The 22,314-nt window shown below is 48.6% G+C and overlaps 1 protein-coding gene across 1 annotated transcript in view; it reads left to right on the forward strand.

Moving 5' to 3' along the window:
• The window catches only part of LOC101648955 (nuclear body protein SP140-like protein), a 41,554-nt gene extending 21,042 nt beyond the window's left edge, over positions 1-20,512 (forward strand). Inside the window, exons 6-15 of the mRNA XM_045295902.1 lie at positions 4,119-4,196; positions 11,257-11,307; positions 12,667-12,809; positions 14,113-14,160; positions 14,841-14,882; positions 16,823-16,938; positions 18,616-18,724; positions 18,998-19,075; positions 19,297-19,440; positions 20,087-20,512. Coding sequence (XP_045151837.1) covers positions 4,119-4,196; positions 11,257-11,307; positions 12,667-12,809; positions 14,113-14,160; positions 14,841-14,882; positions 16,823-16,938; positions 18,616-18,724; positions 18,998-19,075; positions 19,297-19,440; positions 20,087-20,194 — 917 coding nt within the window. The 3' untranslated portion in view covers positions 20,195-20,512. The remainder of the gene's footprint in view (positions 1-4,118; positions 4,197-11,256; positions 11,308-12,666; positions 12,810-14,112; positions 14,161-14,840; positions 14,883-16,822; positions 16,939-18,615; positions 18,725-18,997; positions 19,076-19,296; positions 19,441-20,086) is intronic.
• The last annotated feature ends 1,802 nt before the right edge of the window (positions 20,513-22,314 follow it).

The following is a 22,314-nucleotide window of genomic DNA, read 5'->3' on the forward strand; positions in this document are numbered from 1 at the left end:
AAACTGGTGGGCGGCGAGATGACCTTGCCAAAGATGAGACCATCCGTCTTGATTTCCTAGGAATACGTTCACAAATTACCACAAAACAGGTGGCTTAAAGCACTCGATATTTATTCTTTCATGGTTCTGGAAGCTGGGGAGCCAAACTCAAGGGGTCAACAGAGCCTAAAGCCTCCAGGGAAGAACCCTTCCTTGTCCCTTCTACTTCCTAGTATTCCTTGGCCCCTGTAACTCCATGGTCTGTCTCTATCCTCATGTGGTTGGGTGTGTTTACCCACATGTCCCTCTTCTCGGAAGGACACCAGACAGGGGATTAGGGCCCACCACAATCCAACATGACCTCTTTCCAACTTGATCATATCTATGAAGTGCCAATTACCAAATAAGGTCACATTCTGAAGTTTGGCATGGACATGAATTTTGGAAGGCATATTATTCAACCCAATAAAATATCCCATCCCTGAAACCTGTCATCTATTCCCTTACCTGTGGCCAAGGAGACTCTGAACATGGAATTTAGTTAAACACTCTACCATGAAGAGATTATCCTGGATTATCTGGATGTGCCCAATCTAATCACATAGCCCTTGACAATGGAGATCCTTTCCCACTTGTGGAGAAAGAGAGATTTCAAATTTATAATAAAATGGAAGAATGGCCGAAGAGATGTCATGTTACTGTCTTTGAAGATGGAGGAAGAAGGCCATGCCCACCCAGAGGCATCATTGGCTACGACCTGATTGACAGGCCAGACTCACCCTTTCACTCAGAATGTCTTCAGGTTGACACGTGCGTATGTGACTACCCCAAGCCTGGTTTTTTTGTTTTTGTTTTTTTGCAACTTCTATGAAAATGCAGGGGACGAGCCCTGGTGGTGCAGGGGTCAGAGCTCAGCTGCCAACGGGAAAGTGGGCCCTTGGAACCACCAGCCCCTCCGGGAGAGAAAGACACGGCACTGCTTCTGTGATGAGGATAGCCCTGGGCAGGACCACTTCTGAGTTGGATTCAGCTAGACAGCAAGAGTTTGGTTTTTGTGGGAATTGAGAGAGAGAGAGAAAAAATGGATAAAGTGGAGGAAGACTTGTTAAAAATAAGTAGGGCTTGATGATTTAGAAAGTTATCGATCTATCCAGATTGTGGAAGAAGCTAAAACTAGGAGTTTTTCTGTCAGGAAAGCATGGTCAGGGCATGTCCATCAACTTCCATGTTTTTTTCCTTCATTCCTATCTGTGCCAGTGTACATCCTCCGGTCCAGCCGGATATGTAAGGTAGAATTGGGATCTGGGGGGGTGGGGGTGGGGGAAACCAGGAGTCTGTCCTGGAAGGAATGTTAGTGGAAGTATTCAGAATATTTTGTCACAGAAAAGGTTCGTTGAGGAGATGACAGCCATTTCAGCGATGCTGAAGCCATCATCGTCTTAGGAAAGATCTGAGGAGGAATCTTGTCTCGTAGAATAAATAAACCCCTATGACATCGATTTGGGCTTTGGTTGGAAGCATATTAAACCAGCACATGACTTTAGGAAGACTTGGGACTTATACAGGGAGGATCTAGTACCCATTTATTCATGTCTCTTTCATATTCTTCAACCAAGCTTTAGAGAGTTCTCTGTGTCTTCCACATGTTAATTTTGGTGTCAGATTGATGGAGCTATCATTTGCATGCAACCACTGCTTCTAAGGGTATCTGGATGAGTTTTGCCCAACATGTTCAGTCATGTAAATCCCACCACTGCGGTGACAGGGCATTTCATCAACTTCCATGGTTTTTTTCCTTCATTCAGGCAGTGGACCTGCAAATGTACTCGCTCCTGGGCTAGGTGACAGCCCTGCCACAGTTCTGCCCTTTTAGCTTTCACTGATGAGCTTTAAGACGGTCCCACACACATATGGGTGGGCAGTCAAAAAGATCATCAAGGCTCTCCCATTCTGGTTCACTCCCTCTTGAGATTTTACTGCTAACTCTCTGGTAGTTGATCCCCAGTTTCTTCAAATCAGTAAGACTGCTCTTTATCCACTGGAGTTTAAGCTGTCTCATTGAGGGCCGATTGGTGCCCCCAGACTGGAAGACAGGAATGTGGGACAGCCACCCCTTCTACCTCCCTCTCCCAAGTGTTGACCCCTCTCCAGGTGTGCTCCCTCCCTGTTGCCTTCAGGTGGTGGGAGGATTTTTTTGGAAGACAGCAACCTGGCCAACTTCCTGGTATACATGTGTAAGTGCTTCCTTCCATCAGCTGGTTGACGAAGGCCCTCAATCAAATGAATGAACACAGTGACTACATCAGCGGGCTCGGGCAGAGGAGCCATCATGGGGAATCATGGCACAAGACCCTGACGTGTCTCATTCTGGCTGTGTAGAGTCTCTGTGCGTCGGAGCCCACTCGATGGCCCCTAAAACCACCACCATCTGAGCCGCGGCACAAGGTGCACGCCGAGTAAAATACAGTAAACTAAAACTCTGTAGTCAGCCTCTGCACTGCCCGCTTGTAGTTAGCTATTTCATCCTCTTCAAGGGACCAAAGCCTGGGAAAAATACTTAAAACCCATCGACCTATCAAGCTTTAGAATTCTATTTGTAGCTCCAGGCCGTTGTCTTTGCTCCTTTTTGCTCGAGGGACCAAAGACCGGGAAAAGAACACAGAAAGTACCAAAGCACACACTTCAAAGAGGTCAGAAGGGATGGACGTCACAAGCTCTGTCCACTGCATCTGTGGAGGCCGGCAGTCCCCTGGGCTGTGGTCATTGCCCCTGTGCTGAGCACTTAGGAGATAAACTAAGCTGCTCTAATAAAGAGGCTCCAAAATACGACTTAAGCAAAATAGGTCTTTCTCTGACATGTTACAGGGTAGCAGAATATTATGGAGACCTGGTGGCGTACTAGTCATGCGGCAGGCTGCTAAGTACAAGGTCGCCAATTCTAAACCACCAGCTACTCTGTGGCAGAAAGACAGGGCTCTCTGCTCCCAACAACAATAACAGTCGTCCTCCCGGGTCTCTGTGACTCCGCATGGACTCAGTGGCAGGGAGTTCGAATTCGGTCACCCTGCAAAGTGCCTGGATGGCACCAACCATTTGTGCTCGGAATCTCACCTCGAGTTGGGCAGTTCCATCCCGCAGCAGCGTCAAATACACGTGAATGATGGCAAATCTGACATGCAGGAACACAGTCAATCACCCCACAAATGAAAGAACGCTCCCTGTTAGGACATCCGCCAGCGTTCTTCATTACAACTTGAAGTCAAGTTCTGGAGGACTGAATTTCTACCATTCCTCTTCCTCAACCCTAGAGCTTAACTTCCTTTTCCAAACCCAGGTGGGCATCGCCCCAGGCTGGACTCCCTATCGCTTTCAGCATAAATGTATAAATGACCTTCATTCCAGGTGAGGTGAGTAGCCTGGACCTCACCTGAGAAACCCATGAAGGATCTCCCTTAATGCACAGGGCTCCCCTATATTTCCCTCTCTACTAAAGGATGAGCCTGTGGCATAGTGGGTACTGCTGGACTGCCCGTCTCAAGGTCAATGGTTGGAAACCACCAGCTGCTCCATGGGAGAAAAATGAGGCTTTCTACTTCTATAAAGAGTTTTCATCTCAGAATCCCGCAGGGGAAAGTCTACCCCGTCCTGTAGGGTCGCTCTGCATCAGCATTCACTCAAAGGCAGTGATTTGGGGTTTTCTTTGGTTCAGTTTTCTAATAAAGGAAACCTACAAGGACTTCAGTGGATTTTGTAATTTTTTGACTGTATGCATGACTTTCTGGAATAGGAGTGGCTGTTATTCCTATCTCCTGTGTTTGTGAAAGTGGTACATTTACAAGTATTTGGCAGGTACTCGGCACTTAACCTTCTATTGTTTGGGATATGGGTGAAATTCTGAATTCAACTGTTCTTTTTTTATCTTTTAAACCTATATGAAGAGATGGAAAGTGAAATATGGGGTGAACTTAAAGTATGCTAGCAATGTCTCAGTAGCTTAAAAGTAGGAGCTATGCATTTTTCCTTTGTTAATTTGACAACATCTTGGAAAAATATTATGTTAGCGGAAATTTTTGAAAGCACCATTAGTTTCCTTGCTTATCTGGGCCTAGGACAATTTCTTTTTTCTTCTGTTTTCTCAGGGATAAAGAGAGGCCAACCTAGGATCCATTTATTAACTCAAGGAACCAAAGTCCCAAGGAAAAGAGGCCGTCCGAAAGGTAAAGAAAACCCTTCTGATCGTTATAAACATTTAAATTATCTTGTGCTATCCCACTTTATTGATAAACATACTTCTGTAATTGCTTAGCTAGCTATACTCATTCTTGAGAAGTGTATAAGATCGACTCAATTCCCACAGCATGTTAACGCCATAGACAAGTACCTGGGTGATGGATCTGCAAGTAGACCCTGGTGGCCGGGGGCCACGGCAGGGCTGTCCCCGACTGAGTGGATCCCTTCTGAGTGAAGGCACTGGCATACAAGGGGCTTCAAGGGAAATGCCCATTATCATCCTATTCCACTTTTTCACAAACAGTTTTAAGCCTGCTCATATGAAAGATACCCAATCACCCACGAATTGTTTAACTGGCCCTCCTCCTGCTACACAGAGCACAGGTGGCATACCCAAGCTGGCCCAGCGTCCGTCAGTGTCATATCCTAAAACTTCCCCTTTGACCCTGTGGGTTTGGGCCTGTCACTTGACTTGGCATTCACTTTCTCAACCATCAAGCCCGAGAGTGACTAAAACCAGGATCAAGCTCTGCCTAGCCCCGCGCTGAGACCCGGAGCATCGCAGGACCACGGACGACTCTCCCTCCTGTCCGGAGGAGACAGCCTCCCTCGGGTGCGCTGAAGCAGCAGAGGCAGGGCCACTGGCTGGAACTGCAGCATTTGCCAAGAACGGGAGGCGGGCGTTAACGGCCGCCCGCGGGAGCTTGGCGTCCAGGGGCCGGCCGCACGTGGGCCGGACCGCGGCTGCTGGCCACTGCGTGGGGAGGCAGCCGGTGGGGCAGGGGCCCCGGGAGGGTGGTGGGCGGCAAGGTCGGGGTACCCAGGGCAGTGCGGGCGTGGGCTGGGCAGACCCCTCTGGCCATGGTGGACCCGGTGGAGCTGGGGACAGCCTGGCTGACATGGACTGGCCCTCCAGGTACCTGCCCGCGCTGCAGGGCCCTCTCCCCGCCTGCCTCTGCGAGGGCGTGCTGGACCTGATCGACTCTGGTGACCACCCTCCAGATGAATAAGGATCCGCCCTTGATCTCTATAAAGAGCTGCTTCCAGCTGGGGCTGGGAGACGCAGCTGATGGAAGGAAGGTTTTCCGAAGTGGCGTTCCTTCAGGCAGTTCCAAAGGGGTGCCCCCTACCTGCTCTGAAGCTGTGCCAGGCAGTTTCTATGTCTCAGGTGCTTTGGAGAACCCGGAACTGAATGGGCGGGCAGAGAGAGAGAGAGAGAGAGATTGAACTATTCCATTCAAGGGAGTGAACAAACAGGTATCTGGCACACCTGTCCCTTGCTAACAGTCTGAGCATTGGAGACGGAGCATTCGAAAACCTTTGTCAAAGGTATAAAGAAGCCTGTCGCCCTGAAGACTGTGAACTTCGCAGGATGCCATCTGACGTGGCAAGGAGTGGATCGCCTGGCCAAGATCTTAAAAGTCTCAGCCCACGAGAAGGCATGAAGAAACCGGAGGCTGGGAGTCTTCGCTGCAGGAGGCTTGATCTCATCTGGATAGCCGGTTTACGGTGTGTCTCAACCGCAACACACTCATTGGTGATCTGGACACAAGTGTCTTTGCTGAATCTCTTAGTGAGGATTTGCGGCTGAGAGCACTCGACCTGTAGCCGTGGGGCCTCACGAATGAAGGAGCGAATGCCTTCCGGCAGGCCCTGGACACCAACAGCCCTGGGGTCATTTTGGATATCCAAAGAAACCCCCTTGTGGGAGTGGCTACAGAGAAGCCTGTGAACAATAGGCAAAAACACACCCTGGACAAAGAATACTATGCTCCCAAACTTGTGCCACCTGGCGTGTCTGGCTTCCTGCCTTGGTGTACTGCAGAACATGCAAAATGGGACAGGGGCTTTCCCATTCATCAACACTCATGATGATGAATCGTGATAATCCTTTGCAGCAATCCGATCTTCCTGTGACTGGAACAGTAGAAAGGCCCTTCGTCCTCTGAAATGGAAGAGAGCCGTGCTCTCTCCGCTGCTCTGGAGGCTGGCCCAAACCACAAAGTGACCCTCCAGCAGGCTCTCGGTCTCAAAAAATAAGTGATACAGGTTGTCCCGGAGCCCCTGGTCATGAACTGCCTGAGAAAAACAAGTGTAAAACAAGAAGTGCTACAGCTGGAATAGGCGAATGCTGAGCCAAGAAATACTCGTTTCTCTTTGAAGCCCTTCCTGTAGTCTTTGACAAGCATGATTCTGGATGAGGAAGGCATCTTGGGCAGCATTGAGAAGTCTTTTCAATGGATCTCCTGAAAGATGCTGGCTTAGTTCATTTCTCTCCATGCATCCTTCCCTTTCATGGCCGTTGGCTGGGGGACTTGGGAGTAGGTTTTGCCTCTTCCATGAGCCATGGTGAGTGTGTAATCATGAGTGATAGACTCGCTCTTTATGGGAAATTGCAGGAGAAGGCAAATTTAGCTGTGTTGTGCAGCACTTGACAGGACTTGGGAGACTGGTCCAAAGCACCTGAATCCTTTAGTCACTGCGCATCCTTATCCTTGACAGTTTGAGGGGCAAGAGCCACTGGCTGAATCCTGTTGGATGGGGCTATTTTGTGCTGCTTCAGACTGCTTCTCAGGTCTGTGGTCAGATTACAGTAGGAGGCCTCCTGTCTTGGCTATCCTCCACGGGGGCAGCATGAAGGAGCTTCACGGGGTGGGGACAGGCACTAGACGATGGCTCCTCGCCGAGTCATGTCTCAAAGACAGAGGCACAAGAAGAGAGATGGGCATTGCAGAAAAATCTCAAGGGGAGGGCTCAAACTGTCCCGGGGGCAAAGGGGCTCCCCCAGGGATGAAGTGGAAGAGGTCAAGGGCTTCTAATGAAAAAAAGAAAGAAGAAATCAATGGATTATCATCTGAAAGCTGTGAAACTAAGGTAAATACCACCAACAAATACTCCCTGAAACAAGGGATTGGAAGGCGATGGGCTGTGGCATGCCTGTCCCTGGTGGGGATGAGCAGCTTTCTCTAGGAAATGTGTCTGCGGACTGCCTCTAAGCTGCCCAGACAGGGCTGGCACTGGATGAACAGAGCCTACCCTGAGCCCCACAGCTGTTGGAGGAGCGCCATGGGCATAACTTGATGCTCTTGAACATTACTGATGAGGTCTTGCAGGTATGAATTCCAGCCACCTAGCTGGTTTGCAAGCTGGTCCCCGTGTTGGGACTGGGACTTGAGGATGAGGACCCCCCCACTGCAGTCAATGCTACTTGAGCCAATCCTGAAGGTGGCACAGAAACCGGGTCCAGGTTTCCAGCCCTCTCAGAGAGAGTCAGCTTTTCCTGACTCGTTTTGGTGTAAAACCACCAGGTGCTGGAGAACACTCTAATGTTGTTGTAGGAACATGAGAGACAAGCGCCAGTGATATCTCACCTGCTTCAGGTGGAAGGCTCTCGGTCTCCAAAAAAAGTGATACAGGTTGTCCCGGAGCATCTGTGGCTCAGCTGCAGAACATGATTTGACAAAGCAGTGGCCCGTCTACTTTCGCAGGAGACACCATCAAAATCTGACGCTCCAGCACCCGCTCATCAGGTGGGATGGATGGAGCGCTGCAAGGAGGACCAGGTGCTCCGTACATCTCCATGGTTGCCATGGGGCCTGGGGAAACCTCAGCCAGTAAGCCAGGAGGCAGTGCTGGAGGTGGCCTAAGAGAACTGGCTCTCCATTTCATTCCACGCAGAGCACGGTGGCAGAAGCTGACTCTCTTAAGATGTTCCCAGTGCTGGTGCAGCTTGTGGATGGAAATTAGCTGCGGGTTTTCAGGTGTCCCAGAAATACCCTGTGAGCTTCACTAGGGTGCTTGTCCCATGGCATGTATAGAGCTGCTAATAACAGGCATGGAGCCCCATAGACCAGCTGCATCACCATGAGGGCCTGAGGGGCACCAGTCAGACATTTAGGAGCTCCTTCTGCAGGTGGCTCACAGGAGACGCCCTGCCCTCTGACAGGACCTGTGCTTTGAGCAGGTGAGGGAATAAACGGGAAGCTCACTGTAGACAGCTCCTCCGCCTGTGGGGTGTTGGCCGTGGCCCCAGGGATGTGTCTGCTCCACTTGCCAGATGCTCAGGTCTTTTCTCAGCAGGCCCCAGACCTGGCTCTGGTGCTGCAAAAGGAAAGTTCCCCACGTGACTGCCTTTTCTCTTGCCTCACAAACCCAGTGAACGAACGTTTCACTACCACGGAGTTCATTTCCAAGATTTCTCCTCCAAAACCTGGCTAGAGACTAATCTCCTAGCTGAGACGGGACACACCTCCGGACACGGGCATGGGGGGTGGGAGTCACGATGGTGGTTTGTGCTAGATTAAAAGTGGGATGACAAAGTGCATGACAGCCTGTGCCTCACTACGTGAGGACGATGAAGAAGGCGGGGCTGGGAGAGTGTGTGGCACTACAGGGTAGCTTATGCTCACATACGGATCAACAGGTATGTTGGTTGTCCCGATCCTTCCCCACTCAAAAGCCCACATGAAGCAGTCGTTCTCCCCTTCAAGCTTAGGTGTGATGGTCAGCCTGAGGTCGGACTCATCCACATCTTTGTTGAAGCCACAGGTACACTAGCAGGGGACAGAGGAGAGACGTAGTGTCAGAACCTTCACCATGAGCCACCACCCGGAGTGTAGGGTCCAAGAGGTCTGCAACCTGTGGCTGAGATGACCCACAAGAGACTTTAACCCACAATAAGGTTGAGCCTTCAATGTAGAATTTGAGGTGGGGGTGATCCAACCAACATAGATGTGCACTGACACTGATTCCACTCTGATTCGTTGGTACCCTGCAGGACAGAGTGGAACTGCACCTTTGAGCTTTCTAGATGTGATAGGTTTATTGTGCCAACCTGGCAAATAGGAACATGTGGGATTAATCAGGTCAGATTTTTATTGGAGCCCCACCCACACCCATGCCCCTACCCTTGCTCCTCTCTGGTGATCAGAGTGTGTGTGCTGCTGCTGCAGCTACTCCTCTGCCTCAACCTGTGAGCTGCACTACCTGTGGGCCAGGTCAACCCGTGGATCATGTCGGTAGAGCTTGAGGCTCCTTCAAGACCTGCTTCACCATGCTGCTGGTTCATACATCACTTGAGCTTGAGGCTGGGAAATTCCGTCACCTTGCATTGCCAGCGTAGGATATCCCCTCGGGCCTGCTTCGCTAAGCTCCTGAGCTACTGACTGTTGGTGACCCACCCTGCGGCTTGTGGCCTGTGGGCCTTGCTTCCTTAACCTTGCTGTTTGCTTCCTTAACCTGGACCCAGCAGCCCATGTGAGTTGAAGGACTTCCAGTATATTAACTGTCCCACGGAAGCCAGTTGAACTGAACCCTCTGTACAGCTGTGTGGACTAATTAGCTATTATATTCCTTCTCACTGTATAAACCTATTTCTATATATATATAAAATAAGTGTCCTGGTTTCATTTCTCTAGAGAACCCTGCCTAACATACTAGATTTAATATCTCTAAGATAGCAGACTGCCTCACATTTCTCCCGATTACTGGTGTTGGGTTTAGAACTGCTGGCCTTGAGATCAGCACCTCAGTACATAATACACTCTGCCACAAGGGCTTCTTGATTCAAATATCTGGAACCCGATTTTAGTTATAACTTACTAAAGATCTCTGTCCCCTGTAATAATGGTCCTTTGCTTGTGAGACCACACATAACTCCTCAATCTACAGTGGAAAAAAACAAAGGCTCAGAAAAACAAGGACTTATGGAGGGACACAGACACAGTATGAGACTACTGGTGTCATGTGACTGCTGATACTATTTGGGAAGGAGCTTGGCTCTCGCTTCCTTGATGTCCTCTTGTCCCACACCTCACTCTTGGGATTCTGTCCTAGATGGGTCAGTGTATGAGGACACAGGTCATACACTGCAGCAATTTTGAAAGAGTAGCAGCCGACTGTCGTCCAGGGCCACGAGTAGTGAAAGTCTGAGTAACTGAGAACAAGACTTCCTCTGTAACTGTGCAGCTGAGAATCCCACACGCAGATGGTTCTCACAGGTAGATTCTACTCGAGTACAAGTTGCGTGACAATGTGCATCCAAGCCTGAGCCTCGCAGTATGAAGGTAACGAAGCCCACAGAGCATGAAGATGTGTCGGCCTGGGTTATGGGGTAGCATCCAGGGCAGCCTCTACTGCTGCAAACTCAGAGTTCTGGAGGCAAAAGGAAAAGAAGCAGGTTGTAGACTCCTGCGTTGATGGGACGTGAAAACAGTATGAAAGACACAGTCTTGATATTCCTGCAAATCTAGTTTAAACAAAACCTTCCAGCTTGCCACGGTGGCCACCCAGGTACAAATGAGCTTGATACAAGTGATGGGTGGATTGGTACAAGAGCTGTAAGAGCCCCAGTGAAACCGCTTATATGAAAAACAGAAAGAGCAGGGACAGCTGCTCATCCTCCTGGCGTGAGACCTTTAACCTTCCTGTCTATAAAGCCATGTCCCACGTGGCCCTCTCCCTGTGCTAGCGCTCTCCACGCTCCTTTTAAGCCACAGACAAAGCAGAGGAGAAAGAAAAACGAAGCCAAGCAGAGAATGGCAATAGAAGTTACGCACTAGAAACCCTCTCCCTTGGGCTGTCCAGGCCGTCGTTTCCTGCTCCAGCAGGGAATCCGGTCGGAACTCCAGTGGGGAGCGACGAGAACAGCTTCTGACAAGGTTGCCCAGCTGCAGCGCGACCTTCAGAACAGTGACGCCAGCAGTGTGCTCATTGTCCTGAGAATCGATGGGGATCAATATGGTTTTACTAAAGTCTGGTTTCTCTGCTAGAGCTCTCTGTTTTGTATAAACTACCGAGGGGTCAGATGGTGAGCGATATTCTGTGGAAATCCACCAGGCAGAAAGACTTGGCAGGTCTAGAGATTTTTGTTTGTTTTGTTTTGTTTTTGAATAAAGCTTCCTAAGAGCCCCTCTGTCTTTTTAGGAAGGACCTCAGCCAAAGAAGAGGCAGGTGTGCCCATGGCAACAAGGACGACGAGTTCTTCTTTTTCAGGTTTAAGAAAGCACCTCAATGAAACTGTTGACTTTCACTCCCCTCTACTTCCAGTGAGCTGTGGTGAGGTGACGGGGACGCTACATAAGGAGAAACTGGGACAAGGTGGGTGTCATGGTCTTTTGCAAGTCGCATCTTCCACGGGAAGGGACCGCAAAAGTAAAGGAATGGCCCAGGTGACTCTCACGTTGTTAAAGGAACTCAAGGGAGCCCACACTTGGCTTCAGCAAAGGAGAAAGGGAGGAAGAAAGAAAAGGCGACGGGATCCCAAAGATTCCTCTGTGTGGATAATAGCATTCATCAATTGAGGGACATTTGGATTGGGACCCCTCTTTGACTGTTATGAAGAAAGCGATGATGAATATAGGTGTACAAAGCTCGTGTAGAACTCAAGCTTCAGTTCGCTTGGGTCTATACCTAGGAGTGGAATCGTTAGATCTTCTGGTTACTCTTTGCTTAAAAATTTTTTTTAAAGAACTGCCTGTTTTTCACAGCAGTGATGCCACTTTACATTCCCACTGGCAGTAATAAGAGTTCCAATTTCTCCACATCGTCACCAACACTTGTCAATGTCTATGTTATTTTGACTCTCCTCGGTGAAGAAGGGCCCCGGTGGCATAGTGGGTTACACCTCGCTAGGCACAAGGTCATCTATTTGAAGCCACCAGATGCTCCGAGAGATTAGGATGAGGCTTTCTGTTCCCATCAAGATTGGCAGCCTTGGAAGCTCTCAGGGACAGTTCCACTCCATCCACAGGGTTATTTTGGCATCAAACTTGGTGGAAGTGAGCTTTTGGTTTGGGACTGGGTGAAGTGGTATCTCATTGTGGATTTGATTTTAATTTCCCTAATGACTAATGGTATTGAGCAGGCGACTAACTTTTACATCTGTTAATGTTTCTAATGCATAACGTTTCCTAATTATTTATTACTGACTATCCATGAAATCATGGGTGGAAAAATCTCAACTCAATCATGACCCCAAACGTAGTGTAAGAGAGGATGCTGATGTTTCTGTGGTGACATTCTGAACTTCAGGGCACCCAAGTAAGAGTTCAGCCATATAACCCATGAAACCCAGTTCCAGGTTTTGTTTTCCGGTTAGTCCCCATGGCAACCTGGAGATGGTGCCCTGTTTTCTACTCCCAGGACTCAAATTGAAATCTCATCCTTTGAAATCACCTGATCTCCCACCATGTACAATTTGGAAGTACTTCTAAAAGATTGGTTTGGGTAGTTATTTTCGCCTTTCAAGCATGAAAATAAAAAAATGTGCAGATGCAGCAGGCACCTGTTTTGTGGGTGATTTTAGAATAGTTCTTGAGTTCCTGTAAGAGAAGAGGACAGAACCTCCCGCTATTGCTCACAAGCCCTAATTGGTTGACTCCCAGCCCCACTGTGGCGTGAGCCCCATTCTGACCTCTGGGGGACTCATGTCAGCGTCAACTTATCTTGGTCTTACAGCAGTCTCAGACAAGTGTGTACTGCTCAAGGACGGAAGCTGGCTCACCCCAAGAGAATTTGAAGTCAGAGGAGGTTACGCAAACTCAAGAAATTGGAAGATGAGTATACGCTGTGGCGGACGTCCTCTACAATGGCTGATTAAGGTATTCCAGGGATGAGGGGCAGGAGTTATGCCCCGCTCTGTTTCATCCCAATAAGGTCACTGTTGACTCACCAAATATTTGTCCAGTTATAGCGAAAACCCTGAGGCGTGGAGTTTCTCCTCTCACTTGGGACAGAGGGGCCTCACATCCATGGCCATACACATTGATGTTGTAGGACAGGGGTCATCAACCTTTTTAAACAGGGGCCCAGTTCACTGTCCCTCGGACCATTGGAGGGCTGGACTATAGTTAAAAAAAAACAAAAACAACTATGAACAAATCCCTATCCACACTGCACGTATCTTATTTTGAAGTGAAAAAACAAAATGGGCAAAAACACCGGGCAGGCCGGATAAATGTCCTCAGCGGGCCGCATGTGGCCCGAGGGCTGTAGTTTGAGGACCCCTGTTGTACTGTTGTAGGAGGAGCCCCTCAGGAAAAGACGTGGGAGATCAAAGAACAAACCAGTCCTTCTCACTTGGGTGAATGCAGACAGCATCATGCACTGAGCAAAAGAAGAATCGGCAGTATAAAAATCAGCCAGGATTAGGCTGGGTCTGTCGACAGAAGTGGATAGGCACAATACGGCATTATCTATCAGTGGGGTCATGAGTTCAAACTCATGATCTAGACAACGAAGAACAAGAGAAGTCTTCTGAGGAGTGAACTGACGTAGTAGAAACATTGCTGAGACAGCCATGGAGCCTTGAAACTACGGCATGTCTTTCTGCCAACAAACCCCATACTCCATCTGTAGTACTCACTCGAGCATCACCCTCTCTGAATAGTCCCCCACTGGCCTGGTCCCGGTCATCTCATCCCAGGATTCCTTGAGCCTGCTAGCAGAGCTCTCTTCTTTACACTGCTTTATGGTTATCCTACTATACATTCCTTTTTCCCTCTAGACTCATCAACGTTTGACCATCTTTGTACATCCAAGGATAATCGTATTGCCTGACACCTAATAGTTAGGCAACAAATGTGAACGATTTAAATGACCTTTGTATAAAGACTCAAGCCAGAGTGGAACTGGTGGGAATGGGTAAGAGGTGATGGGTATAAAATACCCTGATAGAAAACCATTCAGGACAAAGGACAGGAAAACGATTCTAGATTATTTTGTCCAGTTTCCCTCAGTTGAAGGCTAAGTGAGGGGAGGGAGATGGTTTCTCCTTTAGAAACCTCACATTTGAACTGACAGTGGGACATCCAGGCAGAGATATTTGGGAGGAGATTGGGAGAGCCTGATTCACAAAACGGAAGCATTGGCTAACTACACACTGGGATCTTTTTTATTGACCAGGAAGGATTTCTAACTCATCCTCCAAGAACATATCACTGGAGACGAAAGGTAATTATGTAATTTCTACAAGTTATCATCATCATCTAAGTGATTTTATATATACAAATTTTATTTTATGATATGTAACCAAGGCTGGTATTAAGCTTCTTTTTCTTCTCTCTCTTTCTTTCTTTTTTCTTTTTGTTTTTCGTGATATGTTCCTTCTGAGTTGCTACTTTGAGCCATGCTAGAGAAACGGCTAGGTCTTCTTTGGGTATTAAACCATTAAAGATGGAGATGGTGATATGTCATCAAAATAAACATCATGGATGTGTTTGAGCAATAGAAGCAGATGTCTTAAGGGCATCAGAGTTGGGAACACAAGCATGATTGTGGCAATAATGTGATAGGATCATTAATGATTTGCCCATTAATGTTACCATTTTCTAACTTTAATCGTTTGTGCTACTGGGAAAGCACCCTCGCAGTCATCCAGATTACCCAAATCCAGCAGGCAGTTCAACATGGGATGGTAGGCAACCATACAGAGGAAGGAAGGGAATTTTCACAGGGCTAAATGGGGTACTTTGATACTTTCTATTCTCCAAGTAGACACGTGGGTGTACATAAATAGATATGGACTATAGGCTAGACTGACTTCCACCCCCTGAAGAGATGGCTGTTCAAATACATGATCGCTGCAACCATTGCATTAAAGATTGTCCTTCAATCCTCCTTGTTTTCAACAGAGAGAACGGGAGCCTCCCACGAATGACATGGTCGGCCTTGCTGTAAGTACTAACCACCTAGCCGATGGGAGGATAGGTTAGATAAATCAAAGGTGTGCTTCAGGAGCCGAAGAGATGACACTGGGTGGGCGTGGGGATGTGCGTCAGAGTAGAAGAGAGACTGAACCTCTTGGAGTTGAAGACCTAAAGATGTCACCGGAGCAATGAGAGTGACTGTGCTCATCTGGTGGGGCCAAGGTGTAAGAGCAGAACCCTGAGGGGTTTTGTCCTTTGAAAGGTATGTGGGGGAGGAGGAAACAACCCATCCGACAGACACACACACACACCACACCAGAGAGTGACGACCCAGAACCAGATGTGTTTGCAGAAGAATGGTCCGTGGTGGCAAGTGGTGGGCACTGTCACCCCTGCCACTTCCAATTCCTCAACTTTCCACTTTGCTTCTACCCTCTGCTCATCAGCAAGGTGGGCCTCTCTCACCCTGAGCTCCCAAGGCAGTCCTGAGAGGGCAGGAACTTCTCTAGCACCTCGTAGTTCTACCTTAGCCTAGAGTTTCCCACCAGTGTTTGTAAGCGGTCTCAGAAGGTGGAACCAGGAAAAAGGAACCCGCAGATATTTGCTGATTCACTTGTTAATACGGATTATCATGAACAAAACCACTGGGGCTGGCTTTCCTTTCACCCAAAGGCATGGTCACTAAGCAGTTTGGGGACATGAATACACAGTGCCTACGCGTCAGTCCCTTTAGCATGTGCTAGCTGGCGTCTGGTTGGCTCGGACCCCAGGAGCTCTGTCTGTGTACAACCGAACTACACACCGCCTGGTCCTGGGCCGTCCTCACCACTGTGGTTCTGTTGGAACCCATTGTGCAGCCGCTGTGTCCACTCACCTCACGAGAGGTCTATAAACTCCTCACATCAGAGGTCTATGTTACTTTTATGGTAGCAAACAGAATGTAGTGCTTTCTAAGAAGTTTAATCCATCATATTAAATTCTCAGTAAATCACCCTTCCATGAGTCAATTTAGTCACTAGAAAACAGGCCAATGGATTTACTGGGTTATTTCGGAAACTTGTTTGGATCTGCAGGAAATTAACATTATTCAGAGTCCTCTGTAATTGTCATCTTCTGTTGCTATTCGTCTCTCAGTGTGAGGACCTTTGCTTTTACAAGGAGATTGGGTTAGTCTGGGTAGACTAGAGGAACAAATTCACAGACACGCTTATATGTGTATAAGAAAGAGCTTTAGATACAAGAGCAATTGGAAAACATTCCAGCCCAGCCCAGATCATAAGCCCTTAAGTCCAATATTAGCCCATATGCCCGATACCAATCTATAAAGGCCTCTTCAGACTCACAAAACACATGCAATGAAGCTGAATGCAGGAAGATCACAGGCCAGTGGGTTGGAGGTCTTGTGGATCCATTGGCGTTGTAAGCATCTCAGTGCTGGCAGGGGTCTCCACGTGGTTCCTTCAGCTCCAAAATTCTAACTGCCACAGGGTAGCTTCAGTGGCTTCTCCTCAGAAATGTCTTGCAGGGAGTGAGCCTTGTCAGTAGAAAGTCTCCCACGGAGTGAGTAGAGAATGTGTCTCCCATCTCCAAGAAGGAAATACAGGAGTTCCCAGAATCCTCAGGAGAAGGCCGTACCCACACAGAGGCCTCACTGGCTATGACCCGATTGACAGACTAGACTCCACCCCTTTCACTCTTAATCCTCCAAGTCCCCAAATTGACACCAGAGTACGTAACTAATACAGAGATCTTTTCTGGTCTGATACCCAGCCACCTCCTCCTAGACTTCACTGCAGACCAGAATGCCTTGTCTATAAACCCCACATAGTGTGGGTTCCTCATTTCACTGGGAGCAGCCTGTAGATGCCCATGCTGAGCATCTCCAGGCAGTGTGTTCTAGATCCTCGCTGTGTGGGTTCTGGGGGTCTCACTGATGCCAGTGTTGTGGACATTATTTAACCTTTCAGCTTCAAAACTCAGATGACTGTGAGGTGTGTCGGCAAAGGGGAACGCTGTTCTGCTGTGACACTTGTTCCAGATCCTTTCATGAGGAATGTCACATCCCACCTGTGGAAGTCCAGAGGTTAGTGAGACACTGTCCCTGTTTCCTCCCCTCATACTACAAACCCTTCCTCCTGCCTGTCCCCAAGGATATCATCCACAGTTCTTCAACAGGGCTGGCAGCTCTCTGTCTATCAGAGACACGTGGCTCTATGACGATGGAGTCCAGTGAGTGGGCCCATGGCCTTTACCTTGTTACTCAGTCTTTTCTGAGATGTTATGAAGCATGGACTCCTTCCTATCCCTAAGAATTGGGGACAGAAAATGGCCATTGGTTGTGCTAATTCAGAAGTCAAGAAACCTCACCCAGCCCTGTGTTTCACCCTAGTCCAATTAGGCTGACAAAAGCATGAGTCCTCCAGGGATTAAGAATGACCCTCTACATGTATATATGTAAATATGTTCATATATAATGATAGGGATATAGATATATGTACGTATATTTATATGTTAAGTATCAAGGTAGCAGATGGACATCGGGCCTCTACTCAAGTCCTCCCTCAACACAAGAATGCTTTGTTCTAATAACCTGGCATTCTGTGATACTCACCTTCCTGACATAAAGGTGCATGGCTGCATAAGCAAATCTGGTGAAGAAAGCTGATGGTGCCTGGCTATTAGAAGATACAGCATCTGGGACTTAAAGGTTTAAAGTTAAACAAGTGGCCATCTGGCAGGGAAGCAACAAAGCCCACATGAAGAAGCACACCAGCCTGTATGATCACAAGGTGTTGACGGGATCAGGTAACAGGTATCAGAAGACCCAAAACAATCATGTCAACGCAAACGAGGGAGGTCCAAGTGGAGACCCAAAGCCCATCTGTAGACAATTGGACATCCCCTCACAGAAGGATCACAAGAAAGGGACGAGCCAGCCAGAGTACAGTATAGCACCAACACAACACACAGCATTCCTCTAGTTCTTTAATGCTTCCTCATCTCCACTATCATGACCCCAGTTCTACATTATAATTCTGGCTAGACCAGAGCATGTACACTGGTACAGATAAGAGCTCTCCACACACAGAATCCAAGAAAGATAAAACCCTCAGGAACAATAATGGAAGTAGCAATACCCCGAGGGTAGGGATAAGGTGGGAAGACAAGGGGGAGAAAGGGGGAACCAATCACAAAAATCGATGTATAACCCCACCTCCCACCCCCAAGGGGAATCAACAGAAAAGTGGGTGAAGGGAGAGAGCAGATGGTATAAGATATGAAGATAATAATAATTTATAACATATCAAGAGTTTACAAGGGTGGGAGGGAGGGAAAAAAGAGCTGATACCAAGGGCTCAAGTAGAAAGAAAATGTTTTGAAAATTATGATGGCAACATATGTACAAATGTGCTTGATGCAATTGATGTATGGATTGTTATAAGATCTGTAAGAGCCCCCAATAAAATGTTTCTTTTTTTTTTTTTAACTGACCCACTATTGGTCAGATGCTGTTGGCAGGGCTTCTTGTGCTCCCAGAAGCTCACATGGGGTGTGAAGAACCCTTCATTCACCTAGATGCCACCTCTGTGGGTACCCTGGCAAACCCACTAATGGAGAGGGTCACTGGCTTGAGTCCCCATGTCGGGGTCTGAGTAGGAAACTTTGAGAGCTGTCCTTCACCCCCATTCCTGAGAGTACACAGGTGTCCGCCATGCCTCCAGAGCCTTGCACACAGCCCACTTTCTCCCCAACCTCTCAGGGACCCCTGGAGCTGCATCTTCTGCAGGATGAAGGATGCCCCAGGCAGCCCGCCGTGTCAGCACGAGTCTGAGGCCCTGGAGAGGCAGATGCTGCCTGAGGAACAGTTGGTGAGTAGACTGCACGTCAGCCCAGCCTTGTCCTTTGCCGTCACCCAAGAGAAGCAGACGGCACAAAGCACCCCAAAGGGGTGTGCTCCTCCAGTCAGGCCGAATCACGTGGCTTCGACACCACAGCTTGTCATCACACCTCTCGGGACCAAGAGCCCCCATGCTTGGGGACCCTTCGGGATGACCGGCCTGCTGAGTCATGGGCTCTGTCTGAGCGTGGGCTGGGCTCGTGCCTCTAAGCTGCTGCTCATTTACAGCCTCCTTCTTTTGCAGAAATGTGAATTCCTCCTCTTGAAAGTCTATTGCTGTTCAGAGAGCTCCTTTTTTGCCAAAATTCCATATTACTATTACGTAAGTAACAACAAGCCGTGGCTGCAGTTTGCCCTGTTGTGTGTGCCTGAAACGGTCGGTGGTGTGATGTGTGAGCTGAATCAGGAGGAGTGGAGGGGGGTTGAGGAGCACACAGTGTTGCTAGCTTTCACGTGCTGTATTTCGACTGGATTGGGTGGGAATCCATAAAGGGTAGACATTGAACGATGCTAATGGCGCTTCCTTGCCCCCTTTGCCCCCAGAATAGAGAGAATTCTCAGCTCCTAAATGAACCCATGTGGCTGAACAGAATCAAGAAGAGGCTGAATCAGAAGGATTACCACCAAGTGGAGGAGTTTGTGAGGGACATGCGCCTCATCTTTCAGAACCACAGAGCATCCTTCAAGGTGGGCGGCTTTCCCAGCTTCTGCCTCCTTGGCTTTCTTCGGAGCCCCTCTGCGCCTTGTTCTGGGGCCTAGGAGGCTACACAGTTTCTCTCATGCCGGATGTGTAGCAAACATGCACGAGTGAGGATTCCAGAAGGTAGTGGAGAATGCCCTACAGAGAATCACATGTTCAAGTCCCATTAGGCTTCTCCTTTCCCCCAAATACACTGAATCAAACTTCTCCCAAAGTCCAGATGCTGTTAGACGTGCAGTTCTCAGTAATGATCCAGATAGTTCACGGGCGCATCTGAGCAATGGAGGTGACTGTGGGCAAAGGAGGAGACCATCATGTTACCGCAGATGGTGCTGGACTGTGCTGTCGTTACAACACTGATGGCTTCTCTACTGATTAGGCGAGGGAAGGAGGAATCTAAAGTTATAACTGGAGCCAGCGCTCTGAAATAAGTAAACAGCTCCAAGGGCAGCCAAGTTAATAAGAAATATTTATGGTCTCAGAAAATAGAAGTTACTGTTCTATCTTTACCAGTGTTTTCCCTTTTGTTTGTTAGTTTGTTTTGTTTGAATTGGGTTTCAGTTTAGCCTTACTACTATTGCTCTCGGGTATCTCAGGACCTTAACCATGGTTCTTTTGTCCTCTTTTTTCCAGTACAAGAACTTTGGACAAATGGGACTGAGGCTGGAGGCTGCGTTTGAGAAGAATTTCAAAGAAGTGTTCCCTTTTCAGAATATGACTGAGACGAGGTCATTGGTCTAGGTGCCCTGCCAAGCACCCTTTTCTGGGAAGGCCTACGCATCCACTCTTTTCTCTCCGCATGTGGACTGCTAAGGCTGCCCCTCACCAGAATCACCCTGGGCCAAATGGAACCAGCTTCACTCGGAGGTCACAGCACGGTCCTTCCTGGTGGAGCTCAGGCAGTGAGAGTCCTGCCGCTGTGGACCCCGTGGGTCAGACTGGCCCTGTTCCCCGATGTGGCAGCCTTCTCGAGCTTCCTCCTCCCCTCCCCCAATCATATTTCCCCCACTCCTTTGCTGAGAGAACCCTCATAATAAAGTACTCGCTTGTGGCATTTCATCACACTTTCTACTCCTGGGAACCCCAGCCAGAAATGATGCTGGAAAGCAGGCTCTTAGGCTGGGATTCTGGAATAAAGTCACCGTCTGACCAGATGGCGATGGGCGAGTGCCCATGGTCCTTGAGGAGTCGTAATAGTGTTACTGCCATGAGTCTCCCCTGTGGTGACTGAAGGGCATGCAGGTGACAGGAAGGCACTAGCTGGTGCGATTATTGCACATTTAAAAATGGAGACATAACTGTAAGAACTGTGGATTTGTGTGGCTTTTGGTCAGAGGCCATTGATACATTTATTGGAAACAGTAGGTAACAGACTCAGAGTTACTAGTAGAATCCATCAAGGTTTCTGGGCAGCACCCACAGAGAGGCCCCCCTACATCGGGAAGCCCGGGCCCAGCATCCTCCGTGGAAGATGGCAGACCTTCGGAGAAGATTGAGTTCTAAGGTCAGGGGGGTCTCGTGCCAAAGTCAGATCCGGAAGGAGCAAGGACACGAAGCTCAGAACAAGGCTCTCTGGGCAGATGTCTTTGAGACCCTTGACCTCCAGACCCCCCCTCCCTCTACAGGTCCTACAAGAAGGTCCTTCTGCCCCTCATGGAAAGATAGAGTGGTCTCTCATCTTCTTGCTTGAATGAAGACAGCTTGGACCTTCTGTCCTTTAGTGTTCAAGTTCAGTGATGGCTGTCTGTCGATTGCCCGGCTGCTGCCCAAAAAGTTCACCGTCGGAACCTGCCCAGACGCTCCCAGGAAGAAAGACTTTAAGGTCGACTGCTGTCAACCGTAAAGCCCAGAAAAGCATATGGGGCCATTGTGTCCCAACACAGGGAGTTGCTGTGAGTTGAAATGCATGCAAAGGCAGCGACCAACAATGCAGGTTAATTAGCCCCAAAGGGCCAAATACTGGCCCTGCTGAATCACATGCGCTCCAAAGGTTGGGAAATGAATCTTACGATCCTGCCATTGGGTGACAGTTTTAGGATTCCAATGATTCGAGGCATGTCCAGGGCGTTCCTCCAAAGTACAGGCTGAGCTGGACCACCTACATCTGCTACCACCAAGAAGTACACTGCCGGGTAGTCCTCTCCAGGTAAGGAGAACACTGGCTGATAGGTTGAAGAAATTATTCTAGTCTTTGTAGTGTGTGTGCCTGTGTGTGTACTGTCTTGGACATTGCTCTGTGCCGCAACCCTTTAATACAGTTCCTCATGTTGTGGTGACCCCCCCACCCAACTGTAAAATTATTTTTGTTGCTACTTCATAACTGTCATTTTGCTACTGTTATGAATTGGGTGAGCCCTGTGAAAGGGTCATTCGAGCCCCAAAGGGGTCGCAACCCACAGGTTGAGAACCACTGCTCTATATGATCCTAATATAGCTTTCATTTTCCACCAAGCCTCAATCGCAGTTTCCTCTCCTTTGGGTTATTTTTGGTGTCATGAGAAATACCGGTCTGAACTGAGCAGGTAGCATGGCCTCATGCTCCCGGGGCCAGATTCTGAAATGGAGCATGTAGCTATACACCCCGTTCCCTCCTCTGACTGCACAAGCCTCCCACCTGCCCTTGTATTCACCGTTTCAGCTGTAGAGTGGAGATGCTGGGGGTACACAGCTCCTGGATGATCACGGGGATGAATGAGTTCATATGTGTGCACCTAAAAGTGGCTGGCCCCGTGAGCAATACTTAAAAAACAAAGTTGGTGAAGCAACACATACATACTTGTATCAATTGGAGCTCTTTCCAAACAGAGAGACCATCTCGTCTCCTACCACAAGACAGCACTCAGTGGTGAGACGGGGTGACA

Source organism: Echinops telfairi, unplaced genomic scaffold (assembly GCF_000313985.2).
Source record: "Echinops telfairi isolate 266 unplaced genomic scaffold, ASM31398v2 ScPeMD7_3;HRSCAF=10, whole genome shotgun sequence".
Lineage (NCBI taxonomy): Eukaryota > Metazoa > Chordata > Mammalia > Afrosoricida > Tenrecidae > Echinops > Echinops telfairi.